Source organism: Volvox carteri (genome assembly GCF_000143455.1).
Source record: "Volvox carteri f. nagariensis unplaced genomic scaffold VOLCAscaffold_4, whole genome shotgun sequence".
Classification (NCBI taxonomy): domain Eukaryota; kingdom Viridiplantae; phylum Chlorophyta; class Chlorophyceae; order Chlamydomonadales; family Volvocaceae; genus Volvox; species Volvox carteri.
Genome location: NW_003307547.1, coordinates 142731 through 166623, shown reverse-complemented (window position 1 = coordinate 166623; position 23893 = coordinate 142731). Strand labels below are relative to the sequence as shown.

The following is a 23893-nucleotide window of genomic DNA, read 5'->3' as shown; positions in this document are numbered from 1 at the left end:
CTTTACTAACAGTGACAACACTCTGCCCTTCCCGCAAGATGCTGTCGCGGCGTCGGCAGATGCTAATTTTGACTACGCTGGCAGCTGCGCTCGGTGAGCTTAGGTCACGCCAGCGCTGCGTCGCTCTCGCGTTGCTTGTGCCGCAGACACAACACGTGCGCACATCCTGGGATCTAAGTTTCTGACACACAGATGACAGCACCTTAGCACAGCTTACTACCTGTGATGATAAGTTTGAGCTGCCATTCATTGAAGGCAATTAATGCTACATTGTGGGGCTTACTGACCGACGGGGCCTTTTGGACAGGTGTTACCAATTCAAGTGCGTGAACGGCCTAGTGGCAGGTGGGTGACGAGTGGAGTTCATACTGCCCCATTAAAAAGCAAACCGGTGTGAAGGGGCCCACTCACCGGTCGGTTCAAGCACGCCACGGCAGATTCGCACCGTAATGCCCGTCAATGTGTGCGCCACGTATAACAATGACGAAGCAGCAGTGACGGGTAGGCGAGGGCCCCCAGGATCCGGGTACGCACCGTACCACCGTAATGCGCATGTGGGGCACGTGGATATGAGATTTATGCTACCTACCAGCACCGTCGACCACCTTTTTTTGATTCCTTAGGACGCGACAACGCCAAAAACTGAATGGATCGGAAGACTATCGCAGTAGCATCCACTGCCCAGACACCCGCAGTTCGCTACATGCGCTTCGGGTGTTGACCAGGGTTTTAATTTGTCCATTGTATACTGAAATGGCGTGACGCTCCGACGCCAGCGCCAGGAGCAGCGCCATGGACAAACCACGAACAGCAGCAGCAGCAGCAAACCCGTTACTCTAAAACATCTCTCCCACATGACTCAGTCGACGACGCCCATGTCTCTCCCATCCCGCCGCCATATCTCTCCCTCCGCATCTTTGCGTTCTTTCCGCCTCCTGTCGCCCACCAGCCAACAACACCTCTCCTGTAAGGATCATCAACGGCCTCTACGATGGCGACCGCTTCCGGCCGTACCTGCCGGCGATCAACTCCAGTATTCCGGACACACGCGGTCGCGCCTGGCCGGGAAACCCGGCGGAGTCGCAGGGGCTTCAGTTCGTCAAATGCTGGAACGACACCGATGTATGATAACGCAAAGAGCCGAAGACGGTGCTCGGGGTCTTAAGACAAGAGGGAGCATAGAGGGGTGGGAAAGGGGTGTTCATCGGGAAGGTGGCAAAGAAAGTGCCAAGCTCAAATGTGCTCAGATCGGAAGCGGTTAAGATGCTATCGCCTCTCAAGCAGATCCACTGCCGCTCCTGCTCTGCCCTATCACACATTACACATATCCGAAGGTACATCGAATTACTTGCTAATGATGTATGTACAGCTAACCAGGGATACAAATCTTCTTGAAAGAGCCTTGCGATAGGGCCAATGCAGTCTTGAAGCTTAACTTTATCCATCCCAAGGGATCTGGCAGCGCAGCGCCATCGCCATGGCGACTGTACCCGTCCAGCCCCGCCGTGATGAGCTTGCCGCCGGTGCACCCTCTCCCATGTACCGTACTCGACACCCGCAGGCCATCACGGTCCGCATCATTGATTCGTGCCCGTGCCGTCAAGTACTGCAGGAGGGCGCACCGGGAGTTGCCAAGGGCGGCGAGGTCCGCCGTCAGGAGTGGTGCTGCGGTGGTGAGTGGCCAGTGGGAACGGAAACCTCGACACACAGGGCTCCGGGTGCTGCAGCGATGGACGGACCCATGGGTCTGTTGCGGTGTCATACATGTTCTTTTTACGCATGCAAACTCGGAGTTTTCGTCATCCTATCACTCCGTGTGCTACACCCATCCTGATGCCGGTTGATCGCTGCGTGCGAGTGGGGGTTAAGGGGGCATACGGGTTCCCCTGGGAAGCTGAAATCGAGGGCCATAAAGCTTGGTGTTCAGCAGCCGCTGATTCTGCGTCGGAATTGAAATTGACATGTATATTATTCTGTCGATAACAATGATATTGTTCTTATCGCCGGCCACCAGGTCAGAACCACTTTGATCTGTCGTACTTCGCGTTTGAGAGGCTGGCGCACCCGGTACGGCACAAGCCTTCCTCGGCCCCGTACGCCTCGCAGCCGCACATCGATGGTAACAATACGTTATATACACAAAATGCGTCAGCTGCTGCAACATGCAGTGCCCCAAGACCCCCTTATAATTCCTCGCGGTAGCGTAAGCCCATCCCAAGTGTACCGGTAGCTATTGCGAACCCGGAAGTGTCGTACATTGGGTTTTGGTAAATCCTTCGTGGGGTCGTAAATGGCGTAAGTCACTCTCAGTATGCCCCGGGGACTTCTTTTCACGGGGTTACACGATGATGATGATGGTTTATAAGTTTTAAGAATACCATCCAAGGAAGCGTGTAATTCATCACACTGATTAAGTTGGTTGTCGCAGACAACGCGCACGGCATTTCATAGCTATGGAGCGTTTGCATGCGGTGCTAGAGAGCACGCGACGTCAATTTTAAGTCGTTCCTGAGCAGCCCCCACGATTCGATAAGGACCACAGTTCATGGTTATAACAAACACTCCCTTATCCCGATGGCTGGGTTGGTTAGCTGCCCAAAGGTGATGGGTTGGCGCTACAAGACGATGTCACGGCCTCGCTTGTACTTCACCCTTCAAGCACTTACCTTCCATATCCTCAGGTCTATGGCGTTATGGCCGTGGACTACCGACCAGTCGATTGCGACACAGGCAACCCGCTGCCGCTGCCACCCGCGCCGGGCTTCGTCAGCAAAACCGTGTACGAAGATACTATCCAGCCCGGATGGAACTGGTTTCCGTACATGCGGTCGTACGCTGAGCTGAGTCAGAAGGGTACGTGTGGGTGGCCTTGCAGCACTGTGGTGACGAAGGCTCTTCAAGGAGCTGCAGGGAGATCTTGGCGCACAGAGAGGGGCATCGGCTTCTGTACGGATCTGGGGGGAAGAGAAGATGGACGTACGGACCTCGTAATGCCGTACTAACATGATCCAAGCGTGGATAAGATCCGTATGGGACCAAGGAAGCTAGAACCGCAACCGCGAACGCAGTTGCAACCGCAACCGCAACCGCAACCGCAACCGCAACCGCAACCACCCCGAGCGACCTGCTCAAGCCACGGCCGGTGCATTAGGTTACCTGACCTTTGGTCGGATCCGCAGGTGCTGGCGTGAACGGCTCCGCGGCTACCTGCCTGCAGCTGTCTCCGGGCGGCGGACTCAGCTTCACGTGCCGCGCTTGCGGCGGCCCCGGCTACCAGCCTTTCAAGAACGTCACCTCTCTGAGCTTCTGGATTCGGCCAAATTCCAACTCCAGTGACCCGTACTTCTCCTCCACACCGAGCGGTATCGTGCCGCCTGTCAAGGTGTTCGTGTTGCAGGACCGCAGCTATGGCAACGGCAACAAGCTCTACTGCGGCAACGAAGTGTACCTGAACACGACGGTGAGGCGTTGTGGCCTGGATTTTGCGTTGCTTGGATTGCAAAGAACGGAGCCGTACGGTGTTCGCTAGGTGTCCTGTCGTCCTGTGTACCTTCGTGCTCCTGGATTCCTCTAACCTTTCTCCCTGCCTGCGTCTCTGCTCGCTTGGCTTCCTACCTGCCTTCCTGTTCGCATGTTCGTATTTCTTTCTGTCGTGTTGCCAAAGGTGTTGCACGTCCCGTAGCACAGTCCTTATATTGACAGAGTTATACCTTATACAGCATTGTTCTTTTGCCGCGTTGCTTAACGTTGTGTGGGTAGTGAAAGCCCCTAACATAGAAGAAACAGCATCTGGGTCGTCTTCTGTTGTGTATTCTCCCTATCGCACTAAAACCTTCGGGAGGTCGCTGTCAGATGTAGAAGTAGGAAAAGAAAAGAAGAAGTAGTCTCTATCCGTCGAGGTGTGTTTTTCTGTGCCGGGCAGTGATTCACAGGAATCCATACGCTTGACTTGGGTGTGAACAGTCTTAGTCTTGGCCATACAGGGCATGTAGCATGGTTTCCCCATGCTTACCAAAGCGGGATCTTGCGTCCTTCGCAGAAGCCTGCCGAGACCCAAGGCGAGTGGTACAAGATTGTAATCCCCATATCGGACTTCCGCTGCGAGGGCTACGTGCCTCAGGAGCAGCTCAATCGTTTCGAGTTTCAGAATATTAACGAGCGGGACGCCTACTTCTGCCTGGACAAAATACAGCTCGTGTGAGCTCCATACCTTGTGATGGGTTCCGGGCGGGTTTTACTGTGGCCGAAGAGGCATGGCACAGGTCGTACAGGGAGTAAAGCAGGCTGTGAAACAATCCTGGGTGTGACAACGCATGTTAATTGGTGTGTGGTAAGTTTGCTGGAGTTCAGATAGTGTACTCTGTTGCCAGGCGGTTGAGTTGGGCGTTTGCACAGAACGTGACAGGTGCAGGCTGTGAGATGGCATTGAGGAGAAAGGCAATGGGGTCCTAGGGGGATTCAAGGCGTGCAAGAGCCCTTCTTTTGTTGTTGAAATGCCCGTGTGAAGAAGTTCGCCTGAGGTCGCTCGCCTGCAACGGTGTGTGCTTGTGTAACTATGGTGTACCTGCGCACTGATAATCCATTGGCACTTAATATGATTGCCCCGATACTAAGCCGCTCAGCCTTGTATGCTTCTGGTGCCCCGACCATAACGCCTACGAAAGGGCAACCGTGACGCGAAACTAGGAAAAAGAAGTCGCCTTGAAGTTTATAAACTGTGAAGTCCCTTTCACACGTACTGAGTGCAACAAATTGTGTAACCAGTTGCCTTGCCTAAAGGTCAAAAGTTGCGACCTGCCACATCCCATGCCCTGAGGGTGCCATTGATCCATCAGCGGGGCACTCACGTAAAGCCATGGTTTATGTGTGTGATATTGGTACATCAACAACATTCCTTGTAGAAGACAGAGAAGCGAACGTTCGGGGTGCATGAAACGGAACTGGGGCATTTGTAGTGTTCTCTGCTGAAAAAGTATAGTATTAGGAATTAACACAAAATTCATGGTGGGGCTATCAATGCCTCGGCCAGGAAAACCCCCCTATGGGCCCCCCACCGGCGTTGTCCTGCAGCCGCCAAAATGGGCAGCAGTCACAGGTTAGTTTATTCGCACTTCCGCGCTTAAACGTTTTACCTCTAGACTAGTACAGAACTTTCGTCTGTTTGTTTCGACCTAGGCTACACTTCAACGCCTCACTCGTTGGATTCTGTGCTCACGCGCCCAATTGGATCAGTAGTAGCGCCGCTTGGGTTGACCCCACACCTGTTCGGCTTTCACTCCTTGTGAAACAATGGTCATGGGCATGCAAAAGCCAGAGGCTGTCTGCGCTGAGCCTAAGGTGTTCGTGGGCCAGGTCCCTCACGAGGTCACTCAAGACCAGGTCTTTGCTCTCTTCTCCAAGTATGGGACCATCAAGAAGTGCGCCCTCATCACCGGCCAGGATGGGCGCAGCAAGGGCTGCGCTATGGTGACCTATGACCGATGGGCGGAGGCAGAACTAGCCATCGAGCACGAAAATGGTACAGCGAACCTGGGAGGCGGCCGGACGCTGCTCGTGAAGTTTGCGGATCCTCCACGTGGGCGTGGCGATGGTCCAGTGATGGGCGTGGCGCCGAAGAAGTTGTTTGTCGGACAGGTGTTGGTGCCGTCGCGTCACCTTTAGACTAACTCATGCTTTGTGTGCCCTAGTTGCTGTGTCAGAGTGCATGTGTTGCATCTGGGTCTGGTGTCCTCGCGTTGTTGCCGTTGTTTGAGTTTCAAGGTAAGTCCGATCAGCCGAAATTTGAGCGCGAATATCGGGTCAGCAAAACATATCAGCCTAGCATGTCAACGAGGAATTTCCTTATTTATAGACATGGATTATCAGCGGCTGGCTAATACTCAACACGGAATGGCTTCAATTCGACTTCTTCATGCTGCTCGCGAAGTCTGGACGAACTTCATGGGGTTCACGCCTATCACATCGCGCTGAGCGTGCAGCATTATTGCCGATGGACACAACTGACAGCGCTTTCCAGATGCCCGGCTGTGTGCGTGTGTGCGCGAGCGTTTGGCATGACTTCCCCGTGCACCAGCGCGAGTGTGGTTTTGTTGTTGTGGTCTGGTGGGGGATGGTGCGCATGTTGGTTTTCACGTGTGGCCTAGGCGCACATTCCACTCGAATTGCAAATCCCAAAGCCACCATTTCCATCCATACCAGCCACCGACTCTAGACCATTCTTCTGAGCCAATTGTCCATGCCATGCCAACCGCAGCAACTGACTCTAAAATGGCTCAAATGTCTAATGCAGTGGTACGACGCGCATCATCAATACCCCTTAGCGGTATCTTCCAATGCATTGTACTACCTTGGCTGACTAGTCCGCGCCCCGCTATGCTCTGCCACAGATTCCACAACACACGACTGAGCAACATATCCGGACTCTTTTTGCTGCCTACGGGACCATTACCGACGTTCATGTTTTGAATAAGGGCAACGCTCCAGGTATGACCTCTTATTTACCAATTAGATGGGGGAATACAAAACTGACGAAGGTGGCTTTTGAAGATACAGGTTTATGTGCTATGTCTCGTTCCCATTACCTATGCAAGTCGTGGATGTCACATGGGGTCCATCCCCAATGGGACGGTCCTGCAAAGCGCATACGTCCCTTGCTCCAGCGTGCGTTGCATTCTTTGTGTGCTGCCCGAATGCTCATTAGGCTGCGCCTTTGTGACGTTCGAGCGGTGGTCACAAGCGGAGAACGCCATGCTTTCGCTCAACGGGCAGACATTGATTGAGGGAGCCACCACGCCCATGGTCGTCAAGTTCGCGGATGCGAAGGTGGTCGACCCTGGCATGGGACCGGGCGGACAAAAGCGACAGTTTGGCGCGATGGACGGGCAGCAGGCCTTTGCTGGCGCCGGGCCCGCGGGCAACAAGCGTACTTTCACTGGCGCTGCCGGGCCGGGTGCAATGGGCATGGCAGGCATGGCAGCAGCAGGGTACAACCCATATGCTGTAGCTTCGGCCATGGGCTACGACATGAGCACCATGGCTGCAATGGGCTATGGTAACATGGGTATGATGGCTGGCATGGCAGGCATGCAGGTGCGTAAACTAGGTGAAGTGTAGAACGTATATGGTTTTGACGTGTACCGCCTTGGGCGATTAGGCTTCGCATGCACTGATTTGGGACGATGACGTCGAATGGATTGAGGGTTTTAGACTACTTGCATGAGGGGTGTCCTATAGCACTGTTGCCGTCTAAGCAGCAAGTCGTGGTATACTTGGCTTTTTCGGCACAGCTAGTGCAGAAGTGCTATTCTAGCTGCCTAGTGAACCCTCCTCCGACTTAAGCTGATCAAGCTTCTGTGCCATGATAATTTGTTGCACAGGGTATGGGCGGCATTCCAGGGCAAGGCGCACAACAGGCAATGGCGGGTGCTGCCGGGATGGCAGGCGCACAAGGCCTCGGCGCCGCAGGAATGGGCGGCATGGGCGCTATGGGTGGGATGGGTGCAATGGGCGGCATGGGCGGCGGTCTAATGGCTGGCATGGCTGGGATGGGCATGATGGGTCTCGGCATGGGCGGCGGCATGGGCATGAACAAGCCGGCAGGGCTACAGGAGGGGCCCAAGGCTTGGAAACTTTTCATTGGACAGGTGTGTTGTTCGTGACGGTTGAATTGAGATCTCAGCAGCATTGTTGAGTCTTCCGCAATGGGATGGGTTGGCGGCGCGAAAGGCTGGTCCTTTATTTCGCGTCTGATCATTATACTATTCTGGGACACTCCTGTGGATAGCCCTCCGTCCTCTTCCTAGAAGTCAACAGAACTCCCACTGGAGGGAGTTGCGGCTGCCGAAATGTCAGAATCATTTCGTAGGTCCCTGTATGCGTGCATGGTCGCGTGTCAAGGTGAGGGTCGCGGTACTCTCGACTTGCAACAGCCGTACGGCTTGAATGTTTTCGTGTTGTGCTAACTGTTAAACTTGATCCGCTAACCGGTCTCCTGGTTTCCATCGCGGCAGGTTCCCTTCGAGGCGAACGAAGCGGACCTGTGGCCCATCTTCAGCCCACTGGGCAACATTCTGGAACTGGTAATCTTGCGCCACCAGGGCAAGTCCAAGGGTTGCGCGTTCCTGACGTACGAGAACCGCACAGATGCAGAGAAGGCCATCCGCACGCTCGATAGCCAGGTCTCCGTGACCAGCGATCCACGGGGGCGGCTCCTAACGGTCAAGTACGCGAACACGGCCTCGGCAGCTGCGAGTGGCGCCATGTAGATTCTATGGGCCGTGTACATATTGATTCATATAGCTGATTCGTTTGATGCCGCTTCCTGACGAGTTCATTTTACCGTAACCGCTTCATACGCCAATCTGCTATGGACGGGCCTGTTAGTAACCGTGTCGCGCATTGAGGGCTTGCTTGTCTAGGGCGCTTACCAGAGCTGACTGGGGTTGTTGTGATGCTCCGGGGGTTTCCATAGAGGTTGCCCTTGTGGGTGCGGTGAATGGGACGGCGACGAGCGTTGTGTGATAGAGACTGGTTTCAGCCTTTGGTATGGACGTATGCAGCTTAACGTAAGACGAGTGCAGGTGGGCGACGCATACGTGGACATGAGCAGATGATCAGTGTTTCCACCCAGCAAGTGCTGCTATGGGAGGGGGGTTTAAGGGCAAAGGTGCTAATTTGATTGAGGCATGTCGGTGCAGGAGGATCACATCGTAAGGCACCATCAACACGTGACGTTCTCGCACCGAGCAGCAGGTCTCACACCTTTCTTCTAAAGCTAGAAGCATGGAGCAGAACCATGTAAGCTGTGAATTTGGCTTCGTTGCTTTTAAACTCGGGGCCTTCATACTCGCCAAAAATGTCAGGATTGAAAGGACAAAGATTGACAACGCGACGAAAGAATGTGGACTTGCACATGCATAATTTGAACGATGTGGGGTTGTACTAAATTGCGAGGACTCGGGAGTGAGGGCCATAAGGGCCTAGCTGTCTTCGCCACTAAAAGATACAAGTTGCATAACGGATGTGATCTTTGAAAAACAGAATTGCTGGCAATGTCGTCCTGAGCTGTGCCCCATCGTGTTAGTTGGGTCACACTGACACGCCGCAGGAACTGCCGATCACGTGTTTATAACTTAGAGCGTGGACAATTTGAATTCATTTATAGTCTACCTTTGTCCTTTCCTTTACGTTACTCATTTTCCGCTTGGTATTAAGTATCGCAGTGATAGTTATTTTTGCAACGGCCCCCTCTAGTTCACAGCCTTGCGGCTGCGACGCTCCGACACCTGTAGGTTGATAAAGAGGCACGTCAGGTCCTGAACAGATTTGCTTAGAGATGCAGAGCCTTACTCGATATGGTGCCGGTATTGGCGTCCCTTCGTCACTTGCGCGCATTCGGCCGCAATCCTTCCATGCGCACTCCGCTCCCGGTGTCATCGGACGTTCAACTTTTGGTTGCCGTGTGGCCGCGGAAAATGCTAGCCTTCCGGGTAAGGCATCGAAACGGTCACGGAGCTTTGGGCTATATATGATGAAACGGGAGGCACCATCTGACGGCAAGCGTCGGCGGTTTTCCCCCAATAGCGTTGTGCAGTACGCTATACACAGATCTAACCTTAAGATTAAATTGCGCAGAGCGAGCCGAGGCGGAGAAGGACTTGGCGCCAGTCGTGCCCGTCGTAGCCTTGGGCAGTGGGGACGGAAACGGCGTGGGCCACAATGGGTCTGGAGGCGGCGGTGGCGGTGGCGGTGGTGGCGGTGGTAACGGTGATGGTGAGTGGCTTCTAAGTAACCTTTTCCTTGTGCCGGTCGCAGTGCAGTTCTTCACGTGCTGTAACGTGGCTCCTGAAACCCAACAGGCGGCCAGCCGATGGACCCGAAGATTGTGGCCCTTTTAGCTGCCGCCGGTCGCAGTGTCGACAGCTTCCCAGCCGATTTTAAGCTGGGCCTTCTCACCAACAGGGTGTGTGCTTATGGCTGGGGAACACTGGTGGTTGTGCTTGAAAACGACGGGGTGTGTCCGAAGCGACGGCCCTGTCGCATGCGTGCAGATTGCACACATGACTGAACAGTAATCTGCTATCGCTCAGCGTCTCGACTCCTGTGTGCAGGTAACTCCGGAGATCTTGCAGCGCTACTTTAGCATGGAGGCGAACTTCCTTGCTCGACTGGTTTGGGGCATCGATGGTGAGCTCCCCTAGCTGCGAGAACGGCAACGTGCCTTGAGGATGCGCGCGGGGTGCCGCGGCGGATCGGAGGACAGGGTCCTAGCGGCCTCGTCCTGGCCCTGCAACCTTGGCGTAGGTTTCCAGACCTCCTGTTAGGTGGCTGGCACCCCGGTCCAGGGGGACTCCGAGACCCTGACTGCCTGCCCATCCACTTTCCATACAGGATTCCGCGAGCGCCTGCTGGCTGACCCGTCTTTCTTCGTAAAGCTGGGGATCGAGATCGGGATTGGCGTAGTCATGAAGATCACGGCCGAGTACACGAAACGCAAGGAGAATTTTGTCCGTGAGGTCGACTTTGTGTTCGCCAACACACTCATGGCTATCATTGCGGACTTCATGCTCACATGGCTACCGGCGCCGACTCTGTCGTACAGGTCTCTGGATTGGAGGAAAATGGGTTTGGACCTTAACAGGGGTTTGGACCTTAACAGGGGTTTGGACCTTAACAGGGGTTTGGACCTTAACAGGGGTTTGGACCTTAACAGGGGTTTGGACCTTGGGGTTTTGGACCTTAAAATGGGTTTGGACCTTACGCGCATGAATGGTTGCTGTTCTCTAGCTTGGCATCGGCGTTGCTGTTTCCGCCTGGGCATCTGCTCATGCGTGCCGCTGGCATGTGAGTTCCGGCCCACATGCGCCGGCCTGCAGCCATTCATGTATCTGTATGTATGTATGTATGTGTGTGTATGTATGTATGCTCGGCTCCGCATGTAGGCCACGTGCGGTCAGCAGTAATGCTGTGGCGAACTTCTTCGCCCGATGCCCGGACAACGCGTTCCAGAAGGTCCCACCCGGCATGGAGCCGTTCACGCTAACGCAGCGCATTGGCGCCATTCTGCGTAACGGCAGCAAGCTGCTGGGCGTGGGCTTCTGCGCGTCCATGATTGGTGAGTGAGAGTGTGTGGCCTGTGGGAAAGATTGTGTGCGTGGGTGGGGGGTGATGGTGGATTTCATTGAAATGCCTGGTACACCACCGGCACCCTTATGTGCGGGGGGAGTGCTTATTGGCATGAATGCATCAGTGCGTGCATCTCTTGTAGGATGAACCTCGTAGCGTACAACCGTACCTCCCGTCATGGACACCCTTCCCCTGCCTGATTGTGCATCTGCTAAATGGCAAAATGGTATATTGCATCCCATACGCAGTTTCATTCCATACCTGCCACTCCTTTCTTGCCTGCCTGTAAATAACTACCAGATGACTCCAGGTCCACGAAGATGAGGTGACATCTATTAACTCGCACGAACTGCCATGCGTGTGCACTCGCGCCTGTCGTCGTGATGATGTAGGTGTGGGCGTCACCAACGCGCTACTGGCCGTCCGCCAGTTGATGGACCCGTCGCTGGCGCCGCCCAATGCGCCCCAGAACGTCGTGGCTACCTCCGCGGCATACGGTGTCTACATGAGCATCTCCAGCAACCTTCGGTATCAGGTCAGTCGGTCGCGCGCGCTAGGTGGCAGTGTTACGGTTTGGCCGACGATGATTCTCGTCAACTGTGGCTTGTGCATCTCGGGACGCGTGTGGTGTATGGAAGACTATTGTAAACCCTAAGATTAGACAGGTGGCGAGCGGTCGCACACATGTCGGGGCCTGTCTTGCTGGATACCGCGATAGAACGTCGTGTGTGTATTGTCCGTGCTTGAAAATGGCGAGGACGGTGCGCGAACTATTTTGCCAAGAAAAAAGTAGTCAAGCGTAGTGATCGTTGCTGATCTAGGGAAGCGGGTAATGATGCCAGAGCCAGGTGCGATAGACAGTAGTGGCAGTAGTGGCGATGGACGCCTGGGTGATGGGTGGCCAGGCCCAGCTACAAGCAAGGAAAGGACTTAGCGCCCTAACTGAATTAATGCCAGCAGGGCTTATTGCCGATTGGCCCTAGTAGCGAACAAATCAAGGGCGTTACACAACAACAACCCGTGCGATGCCGACGGCAAACTGGTTACCCGGCAAAAAAAGCCAGTGCCGACTGATGCCGATTGGCATGTGATCAAGTAAGGGAAGCAGTCAAAGCAGCAGCAGCAGAAGCAGGAGCAGCGGGAGCAGCAGGAGCAGCGGCGGGAGCTGGTACGGGGTAACAATTGGAAAAAGGCGAGCATGCGAGGGCACACGTGACACAAGACAGGGACACACGCAAGACAGGGACAAAATATATGTATATATACATATATATAATTTATCTTATAGATGAATAAATAATTAGATAGTTTTTTTGGGGGGCGGTTGCGTTTGCGACAGTCATGGAATTCGCCACTGGATTCGCGCATTGCTTCACGATGCAGTACTCATACGCTGACTGTTGTCCTGCTGTGCATTGGTGCCCATCCCGGCTCCGGAACCTGCCCGAGCTGGCCGCCAGATCATTGCCGGTATCATCGAGGAGCGCGGTATCGAGGTTCTCTTCAAGGGCAAACCCGAGCTGTGCCACCTGCTGTCCTTCGCTGCGCGCACTGGGAACACCTTCCTGGGCAGCCTGCTGTGGGTGGACTTTGTGCGGCTTTGCGGTATGCAGAAGGCCTCTGAGCCGCAGAAAGCCGCCGCCGCTCACTGACGCACATCGTGAGCCGCCGTCTTTCCGTAACAACATGCACCGCTGCAGACGAGGAATTTTTTCAAGAGCAGTGGAACGGTTCCTGTGCTGGAGTGAATGTGTGGATATGGGGGGCCAACTTGAGGGGGGTGGTGCATGTCCTCTCGGTGGACCTGCGGAGAAGGGCACCTCTGCGTGGGGCTGCTTTTACGTGTGCTGTTTTTGACTTGCCAATTTTATTGGGTTTGAGGAGAGCTAAACACTTTCACTAGTCGGGGTTGAGAGCGGCTGCTGTGGGGCGCCCCTGTTCGGTGGACGGTTTGCACGGTTGACCCGGATGAATTCTTTTAACTGCAGTACGTGCGGGGGTTGCGCAATTCAGTACATGTGGGTTTCTTTTTGAGGTTTGTAGGGGGCCCCTGACAATGTGCATAGGCTACGAGATGTGGATTGTGCCGCCAACCGGTCGAGCCTCGTCATGCAGAAAGCTGACGACCCTGAAAACGATCCCTTGTAGGGCGACTAGGCAAGAAATTAGGTTTACTGACAGCTTCTGAGGCAGCTCGCTGTGCATGTTGACAGACAGCGTTAAGAACAGTTTTGACGTCTTGGTGAAGGTTATGATACACTGGCTTGTCACCAATTGACATGTGGTGAGATGTTTTTAAATCTTAGTCCGGTTGGCGGTTTAGACAGCTGAGCGCGTGTGCGTTTAGTATGTGGGCGAGCATTCCGTTCTAGCTGCTACTACTGCTGCTGCTGCCGCAATTGGCGCTCCATAAGCACCTTTGACCAATTGACGGCCAGCTCGATGCTATTATTTTTTACTGTTGTAGTGCATGGATTATGTGCGGCGGCTCAAGATGCTGCTGCTGCTGCTGCTGCTGCTGAACTAATCGGGCTGTGAAGATGTCACTTCGCCGCTACTAGGGTTACGTCGTCGTGCATGGCAGGTAGTTCGTCGGTTTAGCAGGTCGCTATGCGGTGTCATGAAATCTGGTTCTCAACGCAGGGAAGTTGGCACGATGCATTACTTATCGTACCGAAGCTGTAACACATAACTCGGTGTGGGGGGGTTATGGCGTGTTACTGATGTGTCATATGCACATGGCGCCGTGGTCGCATATGAGCAGATTGATGCTGGCAAATAGGATTAGGATTAGAATTAGCGGGCGTCAGGCTTTGGTCTGATCCATCCGTCTGTGTTACAGGAAACGTTTGTTAGCAGGCGCACTGTTGGTCCATTACAGGGATCTGCGAAAGAATTGGTGCACGATTTGGGGCATTGAAATCTTGTAGCAAAGCTCACTTTCTGGCCCCTCTCTGTGCCGCACCTTGTACTGCAGCCTGTGTTTTGCTCGTGAAATACTTCTCCACTGGTGCGGTGCACAAATCGGCCGCGGTGCACGACTCGCCAGCGCGTGGTGCAAAGCTCAGATCCCCGGCCACGTTCCAAAAAGGACCAATGATTTCCAGATCCCTGTACATTGGTACGTGCGATTTTAGTCAAGTCTTACGAAGGCGCCATCCTGCACATGCGGCCTAGGACGGCCTACGCAAGTATGGCATGTATGGCCGCGCCGTGGCCACATGGGCTCCTCAAATCTTACCGCGGTAAACTCCGCTCAACAAAAGATCCGAACTCCGCGTGCTCAACAAGAAGATCCGAACTCCGGCACTGCGCTTTCTTTAAAAGAAAGAAAGAAAGGGGATGGAAACCGAAGGGGATGAAGGGAAACCCTCTTCCTCGCCTCCGTCCCCCCGTCGAACCTCGTCCGTCCCTTAATGCAACACCGACGCGGTCAGGTCCACTCAAAAGTCAAGACGAACGGATACATTTCATTGTGAGCCTGCGTTCTTTCAGTCTGCTTCATACGGAAACACGCCGAAAGCCACAGCCGGGAACATTTTACCGCGACATCTACTGATAGGTAAACCCTTGCAGATCCAGCTTTTGGCACAATATGCGTCCATAGAAACGAACACTTTGCATTTGGAAATTAGTCTTATGGTAAAACGTAATGAACATGCCTTCATTTCAGCCCTTTCTGTGATGTTCTCAAGAATTCGACATCGATACACCCTGAAACAGCATAACAAATAAAAACAAGCGCCCCGGACGACTGACTGGAAGACAGCAACATGTTTTAATAAACAACGTTATTTCAACAAATCACTATCCGTTGATAATACTTCCAGCGATCACAGAAGCATCCTGCAAGGTACTGCTGACTGCTATGAACCCCTAACTATATGACTTGGATTGTGGCAAGGAATGAAGGACGAATTCCCTTTATTATTTATCATAAAAGCATAGCAACTTCTCGTTGCGTGCGCCAGACTTGCCGCATGCGCAGGCAGTTTCAAAAAAAGACCAACAAAGGAGATGCCTTCGCTTTTCAAGGCCCTTTCACACTATGAAGAATGTTTAAAAAACTAGATATATTTAGAGACTTACCATATGTTCCAGCCAGCACCATTGAGGCAGAAACATGTTCCTAAAGACTTTCCAACAGAAAACTACAATCTTTTTTGAACGTATAACATGTTGCAGGAGCCTCAAAGCTGGAAAAAGTAAACACGGCTCGGGGTGGCTAAAGGACCATTCGACCGTGCTCCGAAAACAGATCCGACACTTAAAATGCTGCTGTGGGACCTGCATGTGACTGTTGTGAATGATGCGTGCTTATACCACTTCCACATGTCACTTGACAACAAGAACAAATCTTAATTTTTCACTATCGATTGCACACGCACAGATGCAAGCTATTGCACGACACTGCCTGGCCCCCATCACCGCGGCACCGGCACCCGCACCGGCACCGGCACCGGCACCGGCCCTACTGCCCACATCATCCCCGCCAAAAGCCGTAGCAATCTCAATGACATATGTCTCAAGGCATAGTGCCGTACAGGTCGTACATTGACATCGACTTGGGGGTCGGCACTGCTGTCGGCGACGGCGGCGGTACATCGCTGAAGCGCGGGATGGAAGTCCAAATGGCTTCCAATTCTCGGGCCGTGAAGTTGCGGCTGTGCCAGCGGCCGAGCTTGCGTGGGCTGACGGCCGCCAGGCTCGGCATTATGGCGGCGGCGGAGGCGGCAGTAGAGCGCTCGCTTGGGGAACTGCTGCCGCGCATCACGGCGCTGCCGTCGCGGCCAGCAATAACCGCCAGGTCAATGCCGTACGGTAGGATCCCGGCCCGGTCAACCGAAGGTCGCAGGGCGGTATAGCTGATTGTGTGCGGGCTGTAGGGCGTGAAAGCCCCATGCAGACCACCTCCGCCACCTTCACCCACGGTGGCGGCGGCGATGCCTCCACCGCCGCCTCCGCCTCCGGCACCGGCGCCAGATATTGGGAAGGGACCGTCGGGCAAGTAGCTGGCGGAAATGGCGCCGCCGTGGGCGGTGCCGCCGTTGGGGCTTGCCCGGAAAGACTTGGCGCCGGCGGGAACTGCACCGGCACCGAATTGAGGCCCAGCCACGCCCAAAGAGCTGCTTCGAAGCGGTCCAGAGCCCAAGCAGGAAATGCCGCTGGCGTTGCCCCGCACGTGTTCAGGCCCCGTCGCCGACCCCATGACGCTGGCCCCCCTACCGATGCTCAGCCCCAGCCCCGCGCGGCGCGCCATCATGAAGCCGGCGCTGCTGTGCTCGACCTGCGGTGCACCTGAGCCGGTACCAGCTTCTGTGATACAGGCGCTGCTGCAGAATCGCTGTACGTACTTTTCGTCGTGCTTGTTGTCATCCAGGAAATCGGAGCAAGCCAGGCGCATACGTTCGGTGGATTCCGGCGGAATGGCGGCGGATTCTGGATCCAGATTTCGGCGAGCTTCCGTGGATTCGTTGGCCACCAAGATCAAGCTGTTATAGCCGGACACGGAGACGACGGGAAAGCCGCTGCTGCCCAGATCCTCCGCGGCGCCGCTGCCAGCGGCGGGGCTGGCGCCGGCGGCGCCGGCGGTGGCGTTGACGGCAGCAATCGGCAGGGTGCCGTCAGCACGGTTCGCGGCGGCGGGTGCTGCGACGGCAGTGATGACAGCCGCAGAGGGATCGACGTTGCCGACCCCGCCGCTGCTGCTGCTGCCGCTGCTGCTGCTGCTGCATGGTAAGGCTGGGGCGGCAGCGGCACTGCTGTCAGGCAGTGCCAGCGCAAGCGGCGCTTGCGGTATCCCGTTCGGGGTAGTCACCAAAAAGGTGGCCTCAACTCGTGCGCGATCACTAACGCTAATCCTTGAAGCGTTTATGGGAGATCCTGCTGTCACTCTAGCGGCTGTGGCGGCGGCGGCAGCAGTGCTGCTAGCGGCCGCGGCTGCGGCGCCGCCGGCGCAGACCGGCCGCGGGTGGTTGGTGGTGTCGGCCGTACCGGCCGTATCGGCCGTACCTGCCGTACCAGCACCAGCGGATGGGCTCCCAGGAGGGCCCTCTCCCGGCATCAGTCGTAAGGACTCGGCTTCTGGCAAGGACTCCAAGCGGCTTGGTGGCAGCTCCTGGACTGTGGCATGGTTCCGCCGACTTGAGCACTGAGTGCTACCGCCGCCGCCGCCGACGCCGCCACAACCGCCGCTGCCGCCGTTGCCGCCAGTTATGGAGGCTTCGACCGCAGCGCCCAGGAGGACCTGTTGGCGGAGACCCTGTTCCGTCCGCTCGGATGCACCTGACGGGCGGCCGTCAGCGGCAGCAGCGTTGTGGCGGGTGGAGTTATACATCTCCTCCAACGGTTGCCGTGTTGTACGGGAACCCTCTGTTGTACCGCCGCCACCTCCGCCGTCACCGCTTCCGGCGCTGGTGCCGCTACGGGTCGCCGTACTGGCCAGGTCGATCATCGGTCCACCTGCAATGCCGGCCGCCATGCCCGCCGCCTCGGTTCTCATCTCCGACGGCGCCGCCGGGGGGTAGGTCGTACAGCTTGGCTGCGCTAAGCGATGTTGCGAACACCCAGGCATCGGCGGCGGCGGGATAAACATCCCAGCCGCCGCTGTGCCAGCGGTGATGGCGGCGGCAGCAGCGGCGGCGGCAGCAGCGGCGCCCTCTGCCATCGCTGTCCGAGTGCTGAACGGCGACATTCCGGCGTCGCCCGGGCACGTGTACGGGTACCCGTACGAAGCCGAAGCCGCTGCCGCCGCCAGGTCGGCGCAGTCCGTCGTGGCAAATAGATCCCGAGGGACCCGCTCCAGAGACACATCTTCATCTTCATCATCATCGAGCCGTCTGTTGTGTAATAAAGCGCCGCAGCTGGCTGTGCGACCGGCCAGATCCAACACTGACCTCGGACGTACGCAGCTCGGCGACGGCGACGGCGACAGTCCCAGCCGGGGATGCATGTACGACGTGCCGTGTTGGATGTAGGACGACCCGCGGCGGTTGTACGGCCTGGGATAGCTGCCGCGAGGGTGATCGTTGTGGCCGACACCGTTGGGAACTCCCAGCATGCCGGGACTCGTACTTGCCGCCACCGCCGCCGCCGCCGCCGCGGCAACTGACCGGTCGTCTTCGGAGTCCAGAATCATACCCGGTAGCGACACAGCCGGTATGGCATTTACGTCGTACGGCATCAGTACGTCGACGCCGTCAGGGTCGTCGGGGCTGAGAGCCACGGGGTAGCACAGCTGTATGTACGGCAACTTAGACCGACACAATAGGACGAGCGTCGTGACGATGACGTCCAGGGAGGGGCGCTCCTCGGCCGACAGCCAACACTGCTCGCATAGCTTGCCGTACTCGGGAATCCAACTGTCCGGAATGACGAGCATCTCCGAGGTGTGCCGCCGCGCTCGTTTGAATGCCATGACGTCCAGCAGCGTGCATTTGTCGTACGGCCGGTGCCCACTGTACAGCTCCCATAGCACGACGCCTGTCCGGATGTATGTGTACGTGCACATGTAAGTGTGCGTGTGCGGATGGGATGAGAGGCGGAGGGTCTCTGACGGATGGGATGAGAGACGCCGCGAAACACAAACTGGCAGACAAACAAACAGACAGACAGGCAAGCATCCGCCAGGATGAAGCCGCTGGATGGATAGAGGCAAATGCGAATGTGCAACTGACAACCGACAACCACCGACCAACCAAACGACAACCATACAATCTAAGCAGACAAACATGAAGTAAACTGATTTTGTGAAGAATTCGCACCGAGCGCGTATACATCAGACTGAAAAGTGGGTCTCGCGCCGTCATCGAACAGCTCCGGAGCCGAGTGAGAGGGGGAGGCCATCCCGCCCGTGGCGCCGTCCCACATCGGCATATCGTCGCCGGCGTATCCGTCAGCCCCCTCCCGCAGCCGCCGCAAGGCCAGCTCCACTTGGTGGCTGTGACTGAAGTCCGCCACCTTGATGCCGCCATGCCGCCGTGCGCCACAGATCCCCGGTTCGATACGAATACGAAACGAATCATGGGGTTGGACGTTACGCAGACACGGATAGTGAGCGGCTTGACGCGGATGTGGACGAAGCGGACAGGATGGATAGATGGATGAAGGATGGATGAGGGATGGCGGTCCTACGCCGCCTCTCCCGGGGCTAGCAGACTACCAGACTGCCAGATCAGCCAGCCCAGCGCACCCCGCGGTCAGTCCTATCCGAGGCGAATACGCAGAGGAAGACGGAAATGGAACGATGTCTCGCATCGAAACCCACCAGGACCTAACGAATATCAATTATATTGAGGTAACGACGCACCTTGGCAGTGTAGGTGGGTCGTAGCTGCAGCCGGGGGGAGCCCAGCCTGGGGCTGCTAGTGCTGCCGGCGGCGGCGGCGGCGGCGGCGGCAGCAACGGTGCCGCCGGCAGCCGAGCTCAAAAACGACGCGCGCGCGGCTGCCGCTGCGTCTAGATCATCGATGGGCGGCGGCGGAGCCTCCGACAACATCACGTTGGCGGCCTTCAGGTCGCCGTGTACGACATTGTTGGCGTGCAGGTACTGCAATGCACAGGCGATCTCCCAGGCCAACGGCAGCACCTGGCGGCGCACGTGTGTGTGTATGTATGTATGTGTGTGTCGTGGGTTGAGGAGAGACCGGGTGAGGAGGCGGGGATGGGCGGCGGGGTTTATGGCCACCGTACTGAAAGGCGGGTCGTGTACGGAAAGGTACGGAAAGGCGGTACAGCGGACTCCAGGATTTGCGCTGGTAGGGACTCTACCATGTAACCAGGAACGGGTAGGGGTCCCCGTCTGAACATGACGTGGCCTGTTTGAATCTATTCGGTGATTTGACCGGTCGTACACTGCTACGGCGGATCGGGCGAGTGGGTGAGGACCCGCAGCACAAGAGCGCACCTCATGCAAGTGGGGCATGCCCTTCTTGTTGTGGAGCTTTTTAGCATCCAGAGCGGCCCGTAACGAGCCGCAAGGGCACAGCTCCATAACGATAAACACCTCCCATCGCACGGGCCCTACTCGGTGTGCCGTACATGCGCTGCCGCCGAGCCCGCCAGGGCCGCCAGCACACACCGCCAGCAGCGCCGGGGCCGTTCCAACGTGCGTGGAGCGGTTCGGCGTGGCGGCGGCGGCGGTGGAGCCGGAAGCCGTGACGGTAGAGCCGACGGAGTCGTCGTCCGCTGCCGCCGGCGGGGCTCCGTCGCCGCCACCCGCCACCCGGGCAAAGCTTGACGGCATGCGGGAGACGATCCGGCTGACGCCTCCTGGCATGGGGCTCGGGAATCCGCCGCCGCCACCACCGTTGCTGCCGATACCAGCTCCGAAACCGATCCCGCCGCCGCCGCCCCCGCGAAAGCTAGGAGATGATGGATACCAACGGGTCGGCGGCGTCGGCGCCGCCACGCTGTCAAAAGCCGTAGACGCACGCTGGTGCCCCAAGACGGGGGAGCTGTACGGCGTAACTCGCGCGGTGTTAACACGCTCCAGTGCAGCCACCAGCTGGATGTGGCTGGCGGGGCCGGGGGGGTGCAGGGAGGAGCTCCTGGACGCCGGGGAGTGGGGATAGCCCGAGGCGAGGGCCGCTGGCGAGGAGACTCGCGTGAAGGCAGCGTAGGTAGCGACGATGTTGGGGTGCTTGAGCACGAACGCCAACGCCGCCTCCTTTTCCAGGTTCCTAACCTGCGTGCATGTACGTGAACGTACGTATGTGGAAATGCACGTATATGTGTGTATATATGTATGTGTGTAGAGGGAGGGAATTGCTGCGGCGAAAGAAGAGGAGGGGAGAGCGTGGGGGCGGAGGAGGAGGAGGTAGAAGGGGAGGAGCCGATTACTAGGGGTCTCTCAGGCGAGTGTGCCCATTACCCCACCCCCGCCCTCAGTTCAGTTGCTGTCAGTTGCTTCCTATTTACTTAGCCACATGTTTCTAGGAGGATGTGTCTTCGGGTTCACGGCCTTGCTCTCACCCTTAACACCAACAACCGGCACCTGCAGCGGCCCACATATCTATCACCAATTCAAGCCATCATCTGCACGCGACTTCCACCACCCGAGGGCAATACACACACACACACACACACACACACACGCAGCTGGGACGTGCCATTGGCGACCACGGGGTGTTTCCTTCCCCAGTATAAAAAGCTGTTTCCAATTTTGATAACTCCTTCTCGTGCGGCCCAGATCATCAAAACACAGGCACGCAGGCATGCGCCGCTATCTTTAGTGCAGTACAATACACATGCCGCCGCCACACCACACGCCAGTCACATGACAGCATCCTCCCCCGCATTCCCCCCTCATCCCGGCCCCCTCACCTGCGCCTCCGTCAGCGGTGTGAGGCTGCTGCCGTCCTCCGCCGCCGCCTCGCAGTGCGTGATGACCTTGACCGCCACCACCTCACCGCGAAAGGTCCCCCGGTGCACACGGCCGGCACAGCCGCGCCCAATCAGCTTACCCAGCACCACCTCTGAGGGGTCCACCTGCGGGGCGGGGGGGGCCGGGGCATCCCCCAGGGCGGGGTGGGGCGCAGGGCGGGGTGGGGGCTCCTCACTGGCGACCTGACCTGATCTACGAAGTGCATGTATGCATGTATGCATGTGTGTATAACCGACGGGTTGGCGGTTGGGCCCCATAGCCGTTTCGCAAAGACGGTAGCACCGAGCTCGGCGGCCCCCACTCTTGAGTCCTGCAGGACCGTCTGTCCGTCAGATTGAAATGACCGGGTGATGTAACGGGTTCATCCGAGAGTTTGGTTACGGTGCAACGCACACGTACATACACTTGCGAGCTGACCAGGAACTAAGTTGATGCGTCGCTGATCCCCTAGATTTGGTTGGATGCTGGTGGTGAGTTGCCGAACCCAACGAATACATTCTAAAGTCGGATGGGGTGACGGATTAGGGTGCCCCTCTAGCAGGGGAGAGCAGGGACTGCCCCGGGAAAGGGGGCCGCTGGCGAAGTTAACCACCCTGTAACAACATACACACACGCACCCCATCCCACCCTCCCCCCCACCCCACCCGGGAGAAATGACTTAAAGTTGGGCCACGTTTAGGCAGCTCCCTCCCCTCCCTGCCGATCTTGTGCCTCTGCCCCACTAACCCGGCACATGTGCCCGGTCACCTACCTGCATTGCGTGCATCGGGTGTTGTGTGTACGACGTGTACTGCGGCGTGTACGGCGTCGTACAACCGCTGCCAATCTGCGTGACTGGGCTCGCGAAAATGGAGCCCGTGGGGGACCCTGGGTCAGCCAGGGGGCGCCCTCCGGGGCTGGCGACGTCAAAGCGGCTCAGGTCCGTGTCCCGCAGGGCCCAACCGCTGCCGCCGCCGCCGCCGCCGCCGCCGCCCGCCATGCCTTGATGGGGCGACGCAGCGGGCGAGTTGACGCTGCTTCCGCGCTTCAGCCAGCTGACTTTGGCTCCCGTTTGAGAGGAGCTCGTGTTAATTCGCAAGCCCATCACGTTGAGGCTGCTGCCGCAGCGGCGGAGAAGGTCGGGAAGGAGGCGGCGGCGGCTGCCGCCTCCTCCTCCTCCTCCTCCTCCTTCAGCGGCTGATTGCAAGCTTCCAAGACTTGCGTTGGTGGTCGAACGGATCCCGCATGACGCGGCAGAGGCAGAGGCAGAGGCACTGGCGGCGGCGCCGTGGGGCAGTTCCAGCGGCCGCGGCGGCGTGCCCTGTACCCATGCCGCCGCCGCTGAAGCGAAGTCCGCTCTCGCAGCCTTAACGCCGATGAGCTCTGCCCCGGCAGGCGGCATCTGCAGCTCCACGGACAGCGATGCAACGGCGCTGATGGCTGATTCCGGGACAGGGCCAAGGCAACCGGGGGAGGGGCCTCCGGCGGAATCCGCTCCTGCGCCGCCGGCCGACCCTGTCGCGCACATCACATCCGCAGCGCCATCTTCCGTACCGCCGTTGGACTGTGGGTGGTGGGCGACCGCGGCGACATTTTCGTTGTGGTCCAGGCCGGTGTCCCAGAATGCGCTTGTAGCAGCAGCTGCTGCTGCTGCTTCTGCAACTGTAGCAGCAGCAAAAGCAGCAGTAGTAGCAGTAGTAGCAACGGCAGCGACATCGGATTCATGCATGATCCTGACGCCGTCTCCGCCATCGCCATTGCCGCTTAGCCGTGTACGGCACACGGCGTCCGCGCCACTGCCAATACCGTCGAATGCTGCGATAGCGGCGCCGACGGCCGCCGACACCGGCTGCGCCTCTGCCGCCGCCGCCGTCGCCGCCGTGGGGTTGCCGTCGGCGTCGACCTCCGTGCGCGCCATGGCACCGCACGTAGGCATGTTGATTTCGCGCGCGGCGCCGCCGCCGTCAGTTGTGGCCCTAGGGGGTTTCTGAAGGTGCCCCTTGGGTTCCAGCTGTCGGGAGTGGCCTGAGAAGTACGGCAGGGTGGCGTTCAGGGGAGCTGCCCTGCCCCGCGGTGGCTTTGGCGAGCCAATCCTGGGATCCTCTTCTGGAACCTGAGTCAGCGAGGAGATGCCGGCCCTGCGCGGGATGAACAAGAGGGACGTGTACATATATGTACATATGTCTATACCATATATACATATATACATCTACATATGTACATAGGCGTGCGTCTGTCTGTCAGCCCCACGGGTCACTTCAGAGCAGTGTTTTTTTTTTCGTTTGGGGCCTAATACCCTAGAGTAATAAACTGGGTGTTTCTTGCGGATACAATTCCTTTTTGTATAGTCGCTGGGGGGGGCTGCGCCCCCCCCAGACCCCCCCCTCAAAGGCTGTACGGTGTGCG

The 23893-nt window shown here is 57.3% G+C and overlaps 3 protein-coding genes across 3 annotated transcripts in view; 2 read left to right on the top strand and 1 right to left on the bottom strand.

Moving 5' to 3' along the window:
• Window positions 1-5124: 5124 nt before the first annotated feature.
• VOLCADRAFT_72841 (uncharacterized protein) lies at window positions 5125-8843 on the top strand. The gene is made up of 5 exons (XM_002946816.1): window positions 5125-5634; window positions 6387-6483; window positions 6701-7089; window positions 7377-7643; window positions 8010-8843. The coding sequence occupies exons 1-5, from the start codon at window positions 5290-5292 to the stop codon at window positions 8262-8264; spliced, it is 1353 nt and encodes a 450-aa protein (XP_002946862.1). The 5' UTR covers window positions 5125-5289; the 3' UTR covers window positions 8265-8843.
• Window positions 8844-9686: 843 nt separating this feature from the next.
• VOLCADRAFT_79235 (uncharacterized protein) lies at window positions 9687-14065 on the top strand. The gene is made up of 7 exons (XM_002946815.1): window positions 9687-9756; window positions 9858-9961; window positions 10110-10185; window positions 10390-10600; window positions 10941-11113; window positions 11517-11659; window positions 12585-14065. Exons 2-7 carry the CDS (start codon window positions 9869-9871, stop codon window positions 12774-12776), a joined length of 888 nt encoding a protein of 295 aa, XP_002946861.1. The 5' UTR covers window positions 9687-9756; window positions 9858-9868; the 3' UTR covers window positions 12777-14065.
• Window positions 14066-15649: 1584 nt separating this feature from the next.
• The window catches only part of VOLCADRAFT_120333 (uncharacterized protein), a gene marked incomplete at both ends in the record, with an annotated part of 20369 nt that continues 12125 nt past the window's right edge, over window positions 15650-23893 (bottom strand). The window contains 6 exons of the mRNA XM_002946638.1: window positions 15650-18606; window positions 18888-19083; window positions 19433-19711; window positions 20030-20809; window positions 21448-21612; window positions 22260-23625. Coding sequence (XP_002946684.1) covers window positions 15650-18606; window positions 18888-19083; window positions 19433-19711; window positions 20030-20809; window positions 21448-21612; window positions 22260-23625 — 5743 coding nt within the window. The remainder of the gene's footprint in view (window positions 18607-18887; window positions 19084-19432; window positions 19712-20029; window positions 20810-21447; window positions 21613-22259; window positions 23626-23893) is intronic.